The 20,276-nt window shown below is 27.5% G+C and overlaps 1 protein-coding gene across 1 annotated transcript in view; it reads right to left on the bottom strand.

The window, feature by feature from the left end:
- The window catches only part of LOC142328241 (mitochondrial-processing peptidase subunit alpha), a 50,407-nt gene extending 33,244 nt beyond the window's left edge, over positions 1-17,163 (bottom strand). The window contains exons 1-6 of the mRNA XM_075371873.1: positions 16,974-17,163; positions 14,155-14,402; positions 12,639-12,718; positions 10,397-10,479; positions 4,767-4,869; positions 1,994-2,086 (exon numbers count right to left, since the gene is read on the bottom strand). Of these exons, the coding sequence (XP_075227988.1) occupies positions 1,994-2,086; positions 4,767-4,869; positions 10,397-10,479; positions 12,639-12,718; positions 14,155-14,402; positions 16,974-17,029 (663 nt within the window). The 5' untranslated portion in view covers positions 17,030-17,163. The remainder of the gene's footprint in view (positions 1-1,993; positions 2,087-4,766; positions 4,870-10,396; positions 10,480-12,638; positions 12,719-14,154; positions 14,403-16,973) is intronic.
- Between the last annotated feature and the right edge of the window lie 3,113 nt (positions 17,164-20,276).

Raw genomic sequence — 20,276 nt, 5'->3', positions numbered from 1 at the left:
ACTACTTGTCTGACACGTCTGACGCAGTTAATAAATCCTTTCTGTTTTATGCTAATATTTTAATATCACAACTGTTTTATTTAAATAAAATGACAACTGACAGAACATGAGAGGGTACAGATACTATTTTTGGAATGTTAGTAATAGGAGAATAAAACTACAAGATGGCAGCATCTGTCGTTTTATGCAACAATTTTGTTCTCTTATTATGTTCCATGTGTATTACATTTCATCCACAACAGTAATTTAATTTTAAAATAAATGTTCTAAAAATTTTAGATGGTAATATATTCAAAATGACAATGAAACTACAATAATGCTGTTCTCTTAGGCCAAATGCATAAATGCTGAATAAGATGTGAATTTATTCCTTTGCCAGATTAGACTATAAGTTTTTTTTTAACAAAATACATACTATTAAACATAAATCATACCAGATAAGACTGATGAAAAGTTCAGTATGTTAGAGAGGAAGAACCAGCTTGGTTAGCTCCTCTGCTCTGTCCTGTGATCAGAACAGCCATGAGTGAGCAAGAGGTTCCATTGACTATTGCACAATGTATAATCATAAAGTTTTTAACTAATGAAGGCATTAAGCCCGCAGAAATTTTAGCTCGTTTAAAGGTACAGTTTGGAGAGGACTGTCCCAGAACTGAGTGTATATGTGAGCCACACAATTTAAGGGCGAGTGAAAAAGTTTAGAAAATGAAAGACATGATCAAGCCCAAGGTAAAGTCTCACAGCTGACAACATCCAGTTCGAGAATTTATCGAAGGTGATCACCAGTTCACTGTTGAAGAAATCGCATCAGACATGGATATTAGTTATGGGAATGCTCAATCAATTATCTCTGATCATCCTGGTTTTAGAAAAATTAGTGCTCAATGGGTTCAGAGGTTCTTGACCAAAAATCAAAAACAGGTCAGCTTGGAGATCTGTGGAAGACTTCTGAATCGATTTCAGCAAGACGGAGATTTTTTGGGGCAATGGGCTGCCCAGTGAAAGCCAAAACCTCTTTGTCAGCTAGAAAAGTTTTTGCAATAATGTTTTTTGACTCGCAAGGAGTTTTACTTGTTGAATTTCTCTACAATCAACAGTGAATCTGGCTAACTATTGCAGCTGCTACAATCAACAAACGGTGAATTTGGCTAACTATTGCAGCTGCTACAATCAACAAAAACTGCCTACCAAAATAAAAGATGGAGTATGCCCGTCAGAGATGTCATCTTTCTCTATGAACGCCAGGGCACACACCGCGATTTTGACAAGGGATAAACTGGAAAAAATGCACTGGGAAACCCTCGACCAACCTCCCTACAGTCCAAATTTGTCCCCCTGTGACTATTTTTGTTTGCACCCTTGAAAGAATAACGATTTCAAAACAATGATGATATCAAAGAGCATGTGCGCAATTGGTTAACGACTCGTCCTTAAACTTTTTATGAACAAGGAATATTCAATTCAAGCTTCCAAATCATTGCCAAAAGTGTGTAGATTGTACAGGAGACTACAGAGAAATGATGAAAGTATGAATTATGTATATTATTAATCAATAAATTTATTAAAAAAAAATTACTGTTTATATTTTATTTACCCTCATATTAAAAATATCCTTCTAATTCATAAATTTATATTTGATATAAGCAGAATTTTCTGTAGAGAATTCTCTTACTTGTGAAGTGCTTTTGACATATTTTTCAATCGATGAACCTTTTAATTTGAAATCTGAATACCAAAACTTCAATTACAATGCACTCCTATGAAATGAAACATTTTTCAAAATCTTGTTTTAATAGCAAATCCCCTTTTCTAACATTGCTATTCCCAGAGAAATTTCTCGATTTCAAACTACCATTCTACTACCTTATGCAATTCCCCACATCACAGATACCTAATATTTTTTCATTTGTCCCTTTTATTCATTTAAAATAATTTTGTTACAATTTTAGGCATTTTATCCCATTTTATCTTATTAAATGCGTAACATACATACTGCATGAATCATATCCATTAATATTAATTCTTGTTCTGGTCTTGTCATAAGTGATTCCAATTCAAACTGAATAGCTTGCCTAGCACCTTCCACCTGTAAAAATAACAATAAAATAAACTACCATTATTATTATTACTGTAATTATATATATAATAAAGCTTTAATAATCACAAAAGAAAAATTATGAGAAATCAAAGTTAATAACAATGCATTTTCATTGGTGCTTCTGCAGCAGGTAGATTAAAAATCGACCTCTTCATCACTTCAATCACTTTTCTTCATCTCTTCATCACTTCAATTGATTTTTTCAAAATAAACATTTTTTAATATTTAAATTACAAACTGAATAATTAAAAACTAATACAAATAATTTGTTAAAAATATAAATTACAAATTAACTAGTAATTAATAGACTGCTATAACTTTAATAACACAAATATCATAATGTTAATATATATATATATATATATATAAGATGTTAAAAGATGATATAAGGATGTTACTATTTAAAATTTAATATAAGAAACTTATAATCTGGATTCAAATATGCAAGTGAAATGAGAAATAATTTTACTTTTACATCTAAGTAAAAAAAAATCAAAACATTTCTTTTAATTGTTGAGTCTTTCTGATATTTTTAATGTTTAAAAAAAAGTAATTATTTATTGAAAACAAAAAAAAAATAATTTCTGAGAAAAAATGGGTATAAATTAATAAAGAAACAAACAGTCAAAAAAGTAAGGAAAGAATTTTGCTATAATTTCTTAACAAAAAAAAAAATGCTATGGGGCTATAGTAAATGGATTTAATCAAACTGAAATAAGTTGAAATATTAATAAAAAAAACCACCAATTGAAAAAATTGATTGAATAATTATGAGATAAAAATAGAATTTAATTTATTCTATTAAAATAGAATCTGTTTATACATCAAAACCAGGCTGACACCCAATATATATATATATATATATAAACAAATTTTTTTAAATAAATTTTTATTATGTGAAAAGTGCCATGTTTCTTAGGACTCGAACCCAGAACCTCCAGATGAAAGGCAAAAATTGTATTATTCTAGATCAGCAATTAAAAAAAAGAATAATAAGCATACATTTACAAAAATATAAAATAATGTATAAAAACTTTTTCATGAGAAAGATGTATAATTTATAAACTGATTTTAGAGATTAAAAAAAACCAATAAAAATGTTTAATTAAAAATAGATCTAAAAACACTCAATTTTCAAGTTAGAGCTATAAATTTTTTGCTTATATTTGCTCTGAAGCAAAAATCATGTTACTTTAAAGTTCATGGAGCAGAATTAATAATGATTTTATATTACAATTGACTAATCTGTTTTTCAAAAATGGACTACAGATCTTCATTTTCTGTAATTACAAAAATATGTATTTAAGACAAAATAAACACTTTTTCTGGGCGTGATGAAAATTATTAACATTGTTAAATATCCAACAAAATCTGCAGAGAAAACTGATGTAAAATAAAGCCAATTGAAAATAAGTACAAGTCTGAAAATTTTAATTTTATTTAAAACTAAATACATCTAAGGTCCAGTTCACCTATTAACGAGTCATTATAAATTAGGTGATTTCAAAGTAGAGTTCTACGGTTCAAATCTTAGTAAAAGTAGCTTTTATATGGATTTGGATACTTGATCGGAGATACCAGTGTTCTTTGGTAGTTGGGGTTCAATTAACCACACATCTCAGGAATGGTCAGCCAGAGTCTGTTCAAGACTACACATTTACTGGTACATTTACATTTAACACATCAGAGATGCCAAGGCATCTGTACATAGTCTGGACAGACTATGCCAGACTATGTGTTACTCTGTAACCTGGTATTACATAAAATAAAACAAAATAAATGATCGCCTTGGTGATTTATACTAAGCCCTATGTAATTTCCAATGCAGTAGACATGAAATTGTTATCCCTTAAGTAGTACAATTTCAAAATTACAATTAGTAGTATAATTCATAAGTTCAAGATTATGCCGCTTTTTGGTGTATTTATTAATATTTGATATGATCAAAAATAATACTTCGACAATTAAAACTAAACATGTAGAGACAAACTTTATGTTTTTATTTTTAAAAACATCTATTATTACTTTCTGTAAAGTTTCACATAAGTTTCATTACTTTCTAATTACTATCAGTGAATCACAGTACATGAAGAAAGAAAATAAGGATTCAATTCAGGATTTTTAATACGAACTAGACATACATTTTACACATTAACTAGAAAAAACCACACATTAAGAAATCAAAGTTCAGTTAATTAACAAAAAGCTAAACATGAATGTATTAATATGATAGGGAATATGTAAAACAAACAACTAGGTTTGTTACTCTGTAACCAACCTTGTAAATAAATAGGTTGAGGTAAAAAACTGAATACAGAACAGAAAAGGAATGAAGAATAGCATAAAATTATCGATGACTCAAGAAAAACAGATAAGTTACAGATTCAGAATGAAATAATTACCTGGTTTCTGTATCGGCATGAATCCTTGTTATCTAAATTTTCATTTTATCTGAATATTTCAAAAAATGTTCAGACTAACTGAAATTCTAGATTACAACAGTACTAAAACTTGATAAGTGTTCATAAAAATACCTAAAAGCTACATTCCTTTAATTCCATAAAAAATACATCTTGAAATTCATATTTTCTATTTAAAATTTGAGAATTTTTTATTTTCTTGAGAAATAATTACATGAAATATAAATAAGAAAATGCGTAAATATTACCTCCTCTAATGATATCTGAGGTCTGAATACAACTTCACCGAGTATTTTAACAACTGCATCTATACCACGACTGTCTGCTGAAGCGGCATATACCAGCGTGTCCCTGTTTAAATATATATTATTAATAGAAAGGAAAAATAAAAATAAAAATAAAAATATTCTTACCAAACTAAATTACATACATATATTAAAACATTTCAGGTACATAGTAACTACACTGATTTAAACCCTGGCCTGTTAGTTAAATATAAACTATCCTGCAAGATAGCCATTGATGTTATTTTACAAGACAGGTGTCACCAATATTTTGCAAAGGTATTAAGGCATCATTACTATTAACCTAACTTTATCAAAGGTAGTTATAATTTTAATGAAATTTCAATATATTTAAGAATAATACTTGCATACCTTATAAGGTTACATCAGAATATATGTTTTCAAACCTAAATTCAATTTTCACAAAAATACTTACGATAACTATTTTGTAAATTACTTTACAAACAAATACTTTGATAAAGTAAAAATGTAACAATTTCACTTATAAATCAGAATGTCTGTGTACATTTTGATAGAATTTAGTCTGTAAAATATGGTGTCTACTGAAATTTCCTTAACTCAAAATTACTCATCCATGACAAAAACTAATCACCGATTTCAGATTAATATAACCTGACGAATTTAAACAAAAAAAGTTTATATTTTCTTCATTATTAGTTTTTTGATTAAATATAATCAAAATATTGAATAAAAGAACAAGAGATATTAAAAGATTGATCAAAAGATTAAATAATAGTTAATGAAATAAACTCAGTAGATGAAAATATTAAATTCACTGTGACTCAAGAAATGAACAATAACATTGATTTTTTATATAATAATTAATAAAAATTTCAATAATAATAAATTGGACATAAATATACATAGGAAGCCAACCCAACATTTCGCATTACCATAATAACATAATACATTAATTTTTTTATCCATGGAATTCAATTCAATTGCCTCATTCAATTCACTAATTTACAGAGCAATTAAATATCTCAAACAAAATATAATAAAATTAAATAATAAATACATTGCCACATCAAATAGATATAATAATAATTTAATAGATAAATTGTACGTCAAATTAAAAAATAAATTATACATAATAGAAAAAATAAAACTAAAGCATAATAACTCGGGAAATGATTATGTAAAAACAGAATATAATTTAAATTATAGAAAATTTAATAAAATATATATATCATTTAATATAAATACAGCATATACAACTAATAATAGAATCATAAATTACATTAACATAAGAGATTCAACTAAAACTCAAATAAATGGGAGGAGTATACAGGAGTATGTGAAGATTGTGAATTACAATATATTGGTATGACCAACCGATTATTTTTAATTAGAAGTAAGGAACACATTAACTGTATAACAAAGAAATATAAAGACCGTTCAAATTACGCTAAACATATATTGGAAAATAAGCATAATTATGATCCAAATAAATTTATGGAATTATTGGATTATTCTAATAATTATTATAACACTTTCAATCTTGAAAAATTCCATATATACAATAATAGTAACAAATTAATAAATGAACAAGTTAAGTTCGATGATGATATTTTGTATAAGCAGATAATGTACAATAATAATTAAGTTGGCTAAACTGATTCCACAATTTACAGAGTTCATAACAATTGGGGAAACTATTACAATATGGGTGTAGTCACTTAGACTTAAACATTAACTTTTGATGAATAATAAAATGATGATCAATTGTTTTTTATACATATATAATGGTAGTTTTATAATTTTAATCATAATTATATCCTCTTGAAGATGGCAGAATAGCCAAAAGCGCTCAAGCAAATTGAACTGGAATTTGGTAAGCTATTTTTTAAAATGATATATAATAATTATTATACCAAACGGCGCCATGTTCAAAAAACTGAATTATACAAATTTAGCTAACTTGAATGATAATTTTTGAATATTTAAAGTCATTAAGACAAAAGTAGACCCTTTTGTGCTTTTCCCAGACCTTTAGTTCATCCTGGCCGATTGTGGCATTTTTAACTTTTGTATTCTGTAATAAATTCATCTTCTAAATAAATTTTTTATTTTAATTTCAAATTTTCAAGATATATTAATAGCAAAACCTTCAGACCAACAAACTTATTCTTTCTTTCAGCAGACATTATTCTTAAAAACTGCATAAAATTATACCCAAAACATTTGAAAAATTACACAATATTGCTACTGACATTTATTTTGTTCTTCTTCCAGTAAAGTAATTAGAACATGCCGATCATTAGAATCAATTGTGCTTTTGAACAATTAAAATATGTAATTACCTAAGGTTAGTTTTCTCCACCTTCTAAACCTAACGATGCACCGTGTATGGACAACAGAATCAATTATAACATAGCCAGCGCATATGATGAAAGTGTCGTTTTTTTGTATAACCAAGTAATAAGTTTTACAATCACAAGATCTGTTAGATAGAAATTCATCTAGAATATCAGATTTATTTTTCCTCCATATATCTAAAAGATCTAATATCTTATTGTCTAACAACAAGATCTAATGGAGCACTTACATGCCATTTCTTAATACAAATGTTTCTGCTGCTTTATTTCACTTTTACTGGTTCACCAAGCCAAAAAATAATCTGATATCAAATTGTGTGTAAGGTAATCTAAGATCCATAAGATCAAAGCTCACATATATTTCAAAAAACGTTTTGTACCTTTAGAGAAATTTTAGGATGACTTAGGCATAAATTTATCTAGATAGTTCCAATATTGGGTGAACAGTACAACTTAAAGAATGCATTAATTACAACATTTTGTAATAAGATTTTTTGAGTCTCTGACTAAATCTCATTCTGTAAAAGATGGTTTGTATGCTTTCTGCAGATGATATTTTGCTAACGGATTAATTTTATTTACAAAAATAAGGAAGTTCTTACAGTAGCAAAAAATTAACAAAAAGTTTATTGTACTACAATAAAAAATCAACACTTAGTAATTAAAAATATTACATTTTACTACAAGCAAATGAGCGACAATTTTTTGTAGCAGCACAATCTCTATACTTTTAGTATAAGGAGTTACAGCTGGGTATTATGTAAACTGCTAATATGCATTTTATTTTCATGTTACCTTGGCATTTTAAAAATAAAGCCGTAAAAGCTTACCACAATCACCTGCAAAACATTTGACTGAAATTTATGTTAATGTTTCTGCTACTTTATTTTACTGGTTCACCGAGCTGATAAACAGGGTGTTTGTTGACTCAAGAGAGTGTGGAGTTTGTTAGCTCAGTGGAGATGAATATTATGAATTACTATGACGCTATGAATTACGTATGAACCAGCACATTATATGATTGAAATCTTAATGTTGTCCGCTTCTCTTCATTTAAATATTCATTTGTGTGGGCTGCCTGCTCTTGAGAAAAAAATGGTGTTATACTGTTAAAATGGCTTTACTTCTCCTTGGGATTTCAAAATTAAACTTGCTTCCTTTTACTAAAGATTTTGATTAATTTACACAGTCGGAATGTATTAACAAAAAAAGATTTTGAAACAATTGAAATTAAAGTAAACAGACCAATAAACAACTTTCACATTAACTGTTCCAAATTTTAAAAAAGGGTACCTTCCTTATGCGGAGGAAGGTGATTTGAACTGTGATACCACATACCTTTTGTGTTTGGTGTTTTACCTTAATTACTGTGTTTTGTGATTTACATATGAGTAAGAATGACAGAAAAATTTCGGAGATAAACATTTAAAACAATTTTCATTCAAGATTTTTTTTTTATTAAAAAAAGAAAAGAAAAGAAAAGAAAAAAATAAATAGTTGATAAAAATAATTAATTTTATGACAATTTTCAAAAAATGACATGGAAGTATAAACCACATTTAGTAATAATAATGATCAACAAAATAAGTATTTATTTACAACTTTTTGAAATAGCTAAATTTGAAATTGAATTATGGCCTACTTACCCGTACTTAAAAAGTTTGCTCTACATGATGAGTTTCATTTATTTTTAACTACTTTTGCTTAATTACAATTTTTATTTTCACTATGCTTTTGTTTTATTATTCATTTATTTTTGTTTTATAAATATGCATTTTTAACAAGGTATTAACACTGATTTTTAAACTGAAAGATTTTTTTTAAATTTAACTTGAATTTTATGCTCTTGCTAACAATATTATTAGAAATGATGCATATGTGTACATTTACTTTTTTAATTTAATATGGATGCACAGTTACGTTTGAATGACAATTTTTAATTAAAGTTAATGATATTGAAACTGAACAAGAAAATCTTCCCAGCATATCAAATATTTTAATCTATAAATAAATACAGACAGTTTACCACATTACAATTTAATTTTATTTATAATTAAGAATCATGGCTGAAGATGATCTAAGGGCAATGCTACAACATCAAGTTTTCTTTTACTACTCTAATTGGTTGGTTTCATTCATTACTTTTGATAGTGATCATCAGTAAAATATTACAGATAATGTTTATTTATTTTTCAAATAAATTAGATGAGAAATGTGATATCCAAAAATAACATATTCAGGTCATGATTCTAGATATTTAGCTGCCTCACTAGATTAGATTTTAAAAATTTCAAAGGTGAATTTTATCAAACGGTTCATATAATTTGAATGAAATTCTAATGTGCTAAGTTTTTTTTTTTATAGATATATTCTTACAATTTTTTACATGTATTTAGCAGATAGTATTCACAAAAGAATAAAAAAAGGTTTTTTCAAATGAAAGCATCTTGCAACACAAGGGTTGCCAATTTCAATTCTGATCACAGGAACTGTGATATAGAATATATAGGAACTGATGCAGAATAACATTTTTACGGTACTTACGTATTAACACCACCCCAGCTACAGCTTTATTTAAAAACAAAGTAGTCAATCGGATTTCGGTGGAAAATGAACAGTCTCTTTATTTCGGTGGAAAATGAACAGTTTCTTTATTAATTTTAATAAATGGTTATTTATATTTATTTATTTTATAAATATAATTTAACCAAACAACCTACGCTTGCTTCGCTCGCTAACCTTGACTAATTAACACCATAATTTTTTGAGTATTTATTTAATAAATTCAGTAATTATTGCAATATTTAAATAATCAAAACACTCCTGTTAATTAATCAAGGTTAGACTGTTTTGAATCTATGTTAAACTCTATATCGGCCCATTTTCCACCGAAATCCGATTGACTACTTTGTTTTTAAATAAAGCTGTAGCTGTGGTGGCGTTTATACGTAAGTACCATTTTTACTAACAATCCGTAGAAAAAATTAATTATCAATTTTTTTAAATTTTGTTATGTATGTGGATAATTTCAATATACGTAATTGTATATAAGGGCCATCCATAAATTACCTAAAGGACAGTTCAAGCAAACTGAACATTTTATGTTAAAATAACAAATGTCTGTAGGTAGTGGTTGTGTCTAAAATTAAATAAGAAAATGTTGCTAGCCGAAAGTTAATTTTTAACAAACATCACTAATAATATTAACAATAATAATATTAACAACAATAAAAAACATTAAAAGATAAATATTACCTGGATGATTGGCAGTCACATATTCCTCCATGCTTTTCAAGAGCATGAAATATCTTATCTTTATTTGAATACTCTGTAGTAGACTGAAAAGAATGAAAAAAATGAAATATTCAACATAAAATGATATGCAAGATTGGAATAAGCCTTATTTATTAAAGTCTTACATAAAATGCAGTCATGTCATATATGACAATTTATGTCAAATAATGTGATATTATTTATGCCTAGAATTAAAAAAGAAAAACTTTGGATAGCTGGAGCCATTTAAAGACATATTGTAAACCATAACACCAACTAATGTTTTGTAATTACATTGGAGTAAATCTGAGCTAGTTTCAATAAACAGGTTTTCAATAATCCGAGCACACTTGTATTTACAATACAGATAAATCCACTTCAAAAATAAAATAAATGTATGTATTACAGGGTAATAACTAGTTGTATTTGTATATGGTAACAAAAGCGTAACATATTATTTACTCAATTTTTATAACAAAAAATATAATGTGCAATACTCTACACACAGTAAGAGGAGAATTAAGAAATGTTACTACTATATGACATAAGTGCTTGTGTCAGGATTAACAAAGCTTTGCCTACATTTGACAGGTAATTGACACAAACTCCAGCTACTTAAGCTCACCCACCAGGTTGATCTAGTGATGAAATTGATAGCGCAAATCAACTGATTTCAAAATCCAGAGTTCTAAGGTTCAAATCCTAGTAAAAGCACTTTTGACAGATTTGAATATTAAATCATGATACAGGTGTTCTTTGGTGGTCGGTTGGGTTTCAATTAACTACACATCTCAGGAAAGGTTGACCCCTTTAACTGTACAAGAGTATCCTTCATTTACATTTATACATATCATCCTTATTCATGTTCTAAAATTATATCCTACAGTGGTTCCAAAGACTATAAATGAAAAGAAAAAACTACTTAAGCTCACTGGGCTTACAGCCCTTCTAATGATTACAGAATTCTGATTTTGCTAAACTCTGATTGTGCTAAAGTAGTTCAGAGAAACAATTTATTACATTTTTCCTGAGGCTGTTTTAATTCCATTTTTGGATTTTGTATTTCATTATAGCCTTTAAATTTAACATTATATAATATTGCAAGCATATTTACCACACATAATTTAATGCAAATCTTAGTTTGATATATGTTTAAATAATAAAATTATTATACTCTTATGCCCAATTATCGTGGATTTGGAAATCAAGCATTTTTTCTCAAATTCACTATTTTTTAATACTTATTTTGAGCTGAATCTCAAAGTTATACTGAAATTTAATATGGCCTTTTAAGTGTGCAATTTTCAGATTTTTATTTGATCCCCCAACAGAAACATTGCAGCTGAAAAATTGAAAAAATTCAATTTTTAAAAGGCTGTAAGTTTTAAAGGGAAACTGTTCCTTCTTTGAGAAATTACCCTATAAAAATTGAATAACCATAACTTTAGGTTACAAAGCATACATGAACAAAATCATATTAGACAGGTAAATAAGACTTCGATTTGTAGGCCAGAATTTACTGAACACAATGCAGTTTATTTGAAAAGCCTAGGATAACCCAGTGCTGAGTAATTTAGAGAATTATAGATGCCTGCAAACGGGAAAAACAGCATGAGACTTAAAACAAAAATGACCACCAATTTTGAACCGGATACAATAAAAATGTTAAAAAATTAATTTTAAACTACAAAGACATAAGGGAATGCACCTAAAAAATATGATTTGTTTTCTGAGATGCTGTGGCAACCACTTCTGGACCACTTGCAATGGTTAGACTCATTTAAATAAACAATTAAAATTACACAAAAAAACTGGTAGAATTAATGATCGTCATAGATCATGAAATGCTATAGAAAAATAATGTTCAATAACCCCAAGAGCCTAATAATTAACTGATAGCATCATAGGAGAGTTAATATACATTCCCAACCAGGCTGCATTTGAAAGCATCAATTTCAAACATTAAAGAACGTAAACAACTCACAATCACAATTTTAGCGTTTAAGCATAACTTTAAAAATCATTTTATCTGTACTGAAATACATGAAAATGCATCAATGGTTTAGGAGCCGGTTGAAATGTTTTATTATGTTATACACTGATTTTACATTAAATGCTCTCAACAGTATTAATAAGCTACTTACTGCTACACCATCATAATGAATTATCTACAAATAAAAATGATGTTTAAATTTTAAAAAAGTAAAAGAATAAGTCAACTTACATTGAACGCAAGTTTTTCCAAAAAATGCGAAACACCACTTGGATAGGCAACTTCATATCGAGACCCTGATGAAATAGCAACTGAAACAAAAATTAAAAATAACTTAACTAATTAGATAATAATAAACATAGAATAACACAAACAAAGAATACCACTAATACTATTTCAATTTAGCAATAGTTGTAGTAAAAACAAAAATAAAATGAATACAATTTATGAGTTCTGACAGAATATTATGCATCTCAACTGTTTTTAGTGTACATCTTTTTATAATTTTGTGATGAACACGCAGCTAAATGATAACAAATTAAACTACAAACATATAAGTAAATTTTATACATTAATTTAAACACAGCAAGGCAAAATCATTGCTACTTCTGTTTAACACTGAAGGTGTTTCACATAGAAACAGGATATCGTACATGTCAATTACTAAATTTTTTTGACATTAGAATTTCATTCTAATGTCTTCAGTGGCAGAAAACTCAAATATTCTAATAGCAGGAATGTTTGAAAGCTTACTTTGAAAGATTTTTCATATTGAAGAAAAATTTAAAAAAAAAAGAAATTCTTGTAACAATCCAAAATGGTAAGGATGAAGCTAAGATCATCTGATTTTCAGAATATTCAAATTTAAATTTACGTCATAATTATAGAATAAACACAATGAATAAATTTACGTAAAAAAAAAATCATCTTTTATAAATTCATTAATTTAGAAGCGAGCAGTATGCATTAAATAATTAAAAATATCACGGCATGGTGAAAATAAACTTATGTTAATAAATAAATAGACTGATAAAAGGTCAAACTTCTCTTAGAATTTCACCAAAGATCTAAATTATAAACAGTAATTTCTAAAAATTATATAGTTTGCTTGAATTATAATATAATCCATATACTATAAACCAAAAATTAAACTACCATTCCCCGTTCAATTCTTCCTATCTTTTACTCAAAATATTACTCACAAAGTTGGTAAATTCATCCAATTCTATAAAAATGGAATCATGAATACATGCATGATTTCTAATGTCATCACGAATACATGCACATACAGAAACACATATTAACAATGCTAAACAATTCGATCATAAAAATAGAAAAAAAAAGAGTACTATGAATTAATGAAAAAAAATCATTATGATGAAATTAGAAAAGATATACTTTTCTTCTAAAAAAGAACTGCTACCTGTGGGGCAAATTTAACAATAAATAAAAAAATTTGAGATGACCATAACCTGTTTGGTTTTGTGGACTTTTTTCAAAAGCAAGTAACACTAATTTTTTTCTGCAAATGGGTTAATAATATTTGAGTTTTCTTCTTTTTTTAAATTCTAATAAAATTAATATTACCACATTGTTAAATCCAGCCTGCAATCAGTGGCTGGAAATGTATTTTCAAATACACGTGATCTCTAATATTAGTGATCCTGTTATATATTTCATAAAGAAACAAAATAAAAAGATTACGAAAACCACACATATATTAAATAAATCACAATCTATAAATTACCTCCAATAGTACAAAACTGTCCAAAACGGTTTTCAGAAGCAACCTTTAAACCATTTGATAACGTAGTCACTTTAGTTGTCTCATGTTCTTCTCTCAGAGTTGAAAATATGGGAGTTGGAAGCCCAGGAAGAGGTTGTGTTAATGAAGGTTGTGTAAATGAGCACTTTCCAACAGCTTTAGCATGAAATCCTGCTGGTGTTGATGGAGACTGGGGCTGAGATGAAAAATGTTTCCACTGTTGTTTACCACTGTTAAACAATTAAGAAATCATAAGAATAAATAAAATGCTGTTGAATATATATTCTAATTTATCACTCTTTATCACATCTTCCAAAATTTATCACCTGAAATAAGAATTTTTTTTTTTAACCATATATGTAAAGGAAACAATAGTGTAGTCTATTGCATCTGGCCTTAACTTTTGCATTTCATACTGTTCATCTCTTTTAATCTACCACTGACAACAAATAATTAAAAAGTTTATTAAGCAAGAAGTTGATAGAATAAGGATTTCTTGGCAGCTTACAATAAAAATAAAAAACTTTTATCAGAAAATAACTGAATTAAAAAAAAATTGTTAAATCTTAAAAACAGAATGAAAAGTAAAACATTACTAAATTTATGAAGAAGTTTTTTTCATTTTGTTATTGTGTTAATGTTTGTACATTCTTAATTATAAAATTTATAGGTAATTATTTAGTTGAGGTGCCTCACCCCGAAATCACAAAAAAGCATATCAAATTCATTCAAAATTAATCTTTATTCATTTAATGATGTATTTTGGGTGTCAGAAAATTAGTAAAAATTTACATAGTGATACAAATAACACATAACTCAATTAAAATTAAAAAAAATACTTATGTCATAGTGGAACATAATATTTAAATATATAAACATGAAAATAAATAATATAATCCAACCAAACTTAACCTACGCTCGCTAACCTTGACTAATCAACAGAAATGTTTTGATTATTTAAGTAATAAATAATTAATTAGGTTAGGTTCTGCTCTTGATGATTGCGGTTACATTTTTCTTGCTCTGAGTATTCATGGTAATTACTGCAGTTTTCGTTAATAGTTCTGTTACTTTTTAGTTTTTTGTTGTTTAGTAATGTTCTTTTGCATTTTTGCCGAGTTTTCGTTTTTTTTTTTGTATCGCTATGTAAATTTTTACTAATTTTCTATTTTCCGACATCCAAAATACATCATTGAATGAATAAATATTAATTTTGTATGAATTTAATGTTTTTTTGTGATTTCGGGGTGAGGCACATGAACTAAATAATTACAAATTTAAATACTGTCTATTCTTAATTTTTAATGTGTTTGCAACACATTTACATTTCTAAAAATATCTTATAGTAGACTTCTGTGTTGTTTAGTAAAAAGTATTATGTAAATTACACAATGATTACAATTATGCCTATTCTATTAATGATTGCACTTTTTTCATTAAATTTATCATTACTACAAGGAGCAGATGGAAAGTGATGTGTCCTCACCAATAACTCACAAACTGAAATAAATATTAAGAGAAACAAAAACAAAATAATAGCAGGTTATAAAATGAAATAACATCTAAGTTTCATCATTAAACACAATAAATAAATTATGGTATGAAATTCCTGTTTACTCTGTTCCTTTCATATTTCAATAATTAAACTATTTATGTTAGGCTAACCTGTCTTGTTTATACATGTGGTCGACACTCATGTTTTTCTTCTTTAACTTTTATAAACAAATGCTCCTAGATTCAAGACTGTCACTGAAACGTTTTTACTATTCATCATGGAAGTTTTAAAACTAGCAGCCTATGACCAGTTAAGCAACCAGCACTGTGATATGTAGTGTCATTGTAAACAATTGTTTGATGGAATGAAAGTTTTTTTATAACATCAGGTACTTCGATAAGAACTCTGAAAGATGTAATGGATAAATACATTCTCATGTGTTGGTTAACTGATTAACTCATATTAGTAGGTAACATGTTTGAAATTTTTAGTTCTCCAAGTCAATATTCAGTCTACTTTGCTTTTAAATGTTATTTGTGGTATAATTTTATTCAATGATGCAATATCATCAATGATTTTAGGGACTATTGGTGTATGAAGAATGAAATCTGAGGTTGCAGATAATACTACATTGAAATATGATGTATAATAATTTATTTATATCAATTGAATAGGGCTGAAACTCAACAATGTAAAAGTAGAGAGAATACTTGGTATCACATGGTGTATTCATTATTTACAGAAATAAATACATATTTATTATTGAATTATGCTTTATCTGATTCTATGTGATGAATTTCAACATTAGTTTACTTAATGAGTTAACAAAACCTAAAATTCAAGAAAATCTTAATTATTTTAGTTATGTTAATAAAGTATCACATACAGTCATAATTTGAAAATAGTATTACATGGGAATTTTACATTACAGATTTTGAAGAAGTGACAATATTGAATAACAATCACATTAAAATAAACATGTACTTACTACAAACAATAATACTCAATCCCAAATACGAGATAACAATAACAACTCCAAACAAAAAAAAACAGTCTATAAATATATATCCTTTCAAAAAGTATTACATAAACTCATTCAGCAGTTTAAAAATTATCTATACCAAATAATAGGATTCTTAAACAATAAAAGATTCTAAGTGAAAATAACGATGTCACAACATGAAACTATAAGGTATCAACTTTTTTATATAAAATAAAGAAACTTGTTAAAATTCAAACAACTATATCGTAAAATAAATCATTCGTTAAAAGAAGACCTAATAATTAGGATTACCAAATGTCTTACCAATGTCTTGTGATTGTGCTAGCAGTATTCATGGATAAACCCAGTCGCCCGACCATTATAAAGAAATGAGGATAATACGATTAAGACAGCAATATTAAAGAATTAAAATTTACCGAAATTTTATTTCACCACATTTCGCGAAGAATTATGTTATTGGTTATGTTACAAACTGAAATAAATTCAGCTGTTAATTCATGAATGCCAACTTGAAAAGCACAGACAACTATTTTTTTTTTTTCTTTTTAACGCCGAGTTGAATTTACTACCATAAAATAAATACCTATATTTTTTAGACCGTAATGATTTCAACACAGGTAAGTGGTACAGTTTCGAAGAATACCACAACGTGTAATGCTTAGATACGTTTTCAAAGATTATACTTCCTATCATTTTTCAAAACTCACTAAGAGTACTAAAAAGTTATCAAAAGTCCAGATAAAAATAGTTTATTCATACCTCAGAAAAACTTTACAACTAGGATTAACGTTTCAAACGACCATGTCAACATTATTAATATTTTACAAAATAATCTCGTTGAAATTTACTTCAAAGTTCTCTTTGTGGAACACTATACAATATAGTGAGCTCAAAACGGAATTCTTCCGTATTGTTATCAAGGTACTTAATTTTACTAAACTAAAGCTCTAAGAATACCAACTATACTAAATAAAGACTTAATAAATCTATCACCGAACAATTTTAATACATGCATCCCATCGAGAATTTTTTTAGCGTCTGTGAAGACAATCAATTTTTGTAGAAAGAACAACTTCATTCTGTATGTAGTATAAGCAAACAATATAGTTTTTTTTCTCTTTTTAATAGCTCAATAAAGCATACAGGTATAATGATCATAATTACAAATATTAGTCATGCGCATAGTCAGTATATTTTTCTATTGGCACTAAAAACTTCTTTTTTTTCTTTAATAAAGAGTGAGCATCACCAGCTATGGTCATTAGCCCGGTGGAAATTGGTAGCGTAATAAAATATGCCATGCCTGACCGGGTTTCGAACCGGGAGAAATGCCAAAATGCTGCCACACTACCTACTCAGCCACGGAGTTGGCCCTAAAATTATTGTTTCGATCTACACTGATTTTATATATCTACACATTTTTTTCATTACTAATTACGTATTGCGAAATCACATATTTTAAGTCACGGTTGTTTTTTACATACTCGTATTAATATTAGCATCTACAGTATCTTTTTTTTATTTATTTTTGTTATTTGAAGTATCCTAGATTATTCGGTTCAAGGTTTTTCCTTGTCTCTTCTCGCAGATTGCATAGCTCGGGCCCATTCCTACATACTACTTTGCAACTCTTCACTCTTTGTGCGAGTAAATTGTTGCACGATATTTGATTAAACTTTGCAAATCATTTGCTCAGCTATAATAATTTATTAGAAGTATATTATAGTTCAAAATTATAATCATTAGAAAATCTACACTTATTTTAAATTAGAAATCTTACACATTTACACTTCATATTTAAAAAGCTAACTTACATAATAATAAAATGAAATATTAGAGAGCCATATGATACTTTGCACAAGTTCATTTAATGGAGTAATTTCATTTTAATGATTATACAATATTACCAATGCAGACTTATTTTTATTCTCACATGTCTTGAATGAAACATAATTTACTTTTTCATCTACAAAATTTATTCAGTGATAGATGATTTTAAGTTAGGTCTAACTACCTACTGAATTGTAATTTTGTAATAACAATTTTTATCTACAAATTTTTATGATCGAATAATTCATAATTCATGAAAATAAAAAAATTACTATGTTTATTTGTTATTAAAACATGTACTCACATTTGTTAATAAAATATATAAATATTTTGTAGAAATTTTCTTTGTAATTTAATGGAAATTCAACCTGATAAAATTATGAAAATTGTTTTAAACTGCAACATGTTTTTGCTTATGGAACTAGTTCATTCAAAAAACTGCTAAAGCATTAGAGATGAAGATATTTATTTACTGAAGAAAATAATCCCAAATTGAAATGAAGTAGTGATTATATATATATATATATATATCACACCTTATACCTTAATTATGGCTTATGGAGGTGTGTGGTGTGTGTGTGTGTGTGTGTGTGTGTTTAGTGGCAGTAAGGTAAGTTAGTTTTTTTAATAAACCTACACCTGTTGGTCTTTGCTGTAGTTTGTTTTGATTAAAAAAAAAATGTTTGGCCTATTGAATCAGGTGTAAAGAACAAAATATTGGCTAAATAGACTGAATGATCTTAGATATTGAATCAAATTATCCTGTAGTACAAGGAATTGGAATTTCTAAGACTGGTACAATAGTCGCAAAATATTCATCATTAGAGGACAAAGTCAGTGTGATTTCAGAAGGTAGAGAAACACAGCTGCCAAACATTGACTGTTAAGTAGGGAGGTTACTGCATCTTCAGGTGAGAAAAAAGAAATCAAGACTGCTGGCTGTAAATCCAGTATGTCAAAGAAATCTAATTTGGCCATAAAATTTATGGCCTGAAATTGCAACTGGTACAATTAAAATTGCAGTTAAGTGAACTTAACGCACTAAAAAGTAATAGGAATTAAGTTTGAAATCTTCAGAGTAGACTGAAGAACTAGCAGTAAGCCATTGAACATTTTTATTACATTTTGGAAAATCCAAAATTAGTAATCAATGACAATGAATGTAACTTTAGGTGAAACTACTGTAAAGTGGTTAGATGTAATCACTGTAAAGTGGTTAGATGTAGTCAATGTAAAGTGATTACAACAGTGTAATCGTTGTAAAAAAATAAAAAATTTTACTCCATAAAAATGTATTTAAAAAAAAATATTGTATAACTAAAAAAAAAAAACAATTCTTTAACATAAATAGCTGACCACACAGCTGTAGGAATTTCCTGTACACGGCTTGTGGTTGGAGGGGAGTACTAATGATGTACTATACCCACTAGTTTATTTAGAGTATTTTTGGGGTTGCAGGTGTAATTTTACAATAATCTTCTTTTTTTTGTAAATATTATTATTTTTTAATTGTTAACAAATATGCGTAAGAAAAATAAGACCTTAATTAGGCGAAATCATGAGATACTGAGGGTGATCTTGCACTACAGCCTCACTTCCTTGATCTTCTAAGCTGAAAAATTAATGATATCAATACCCCATATGTAGATGTAATCTGACCAAGTATGGTCAAAATTGGTCAAGTAGTCTGGATGTGTTCAGTGTTTCACACTGAACACACAAAATACATGCGAACATTTCTATCTGGTCTATGTGTTTTTTGGGTTCCTTAGGGAT

The sequence above is a fragment of the Lycorma delicatula genome, chromosome 7 (assembly GCF_047948215.1).
Source record: "Lycorma delicatula isolate Av1 chromosome 7, ASM4794821v1, whole genome shotgun sequence".
NCBI classification, from domain to species: domain Eukaryota; kingdom Metazoa; phylum Arthropoda; class Insecta; order Hemiptera; family Fulgoridae; genus Lycorma; species Lycorma delicatula.
The sequence above is the reverse complement of the archived record's forward strand: the minus strand, read 5'-3'. Positions and strand labels throughout refer to the sequence as shown.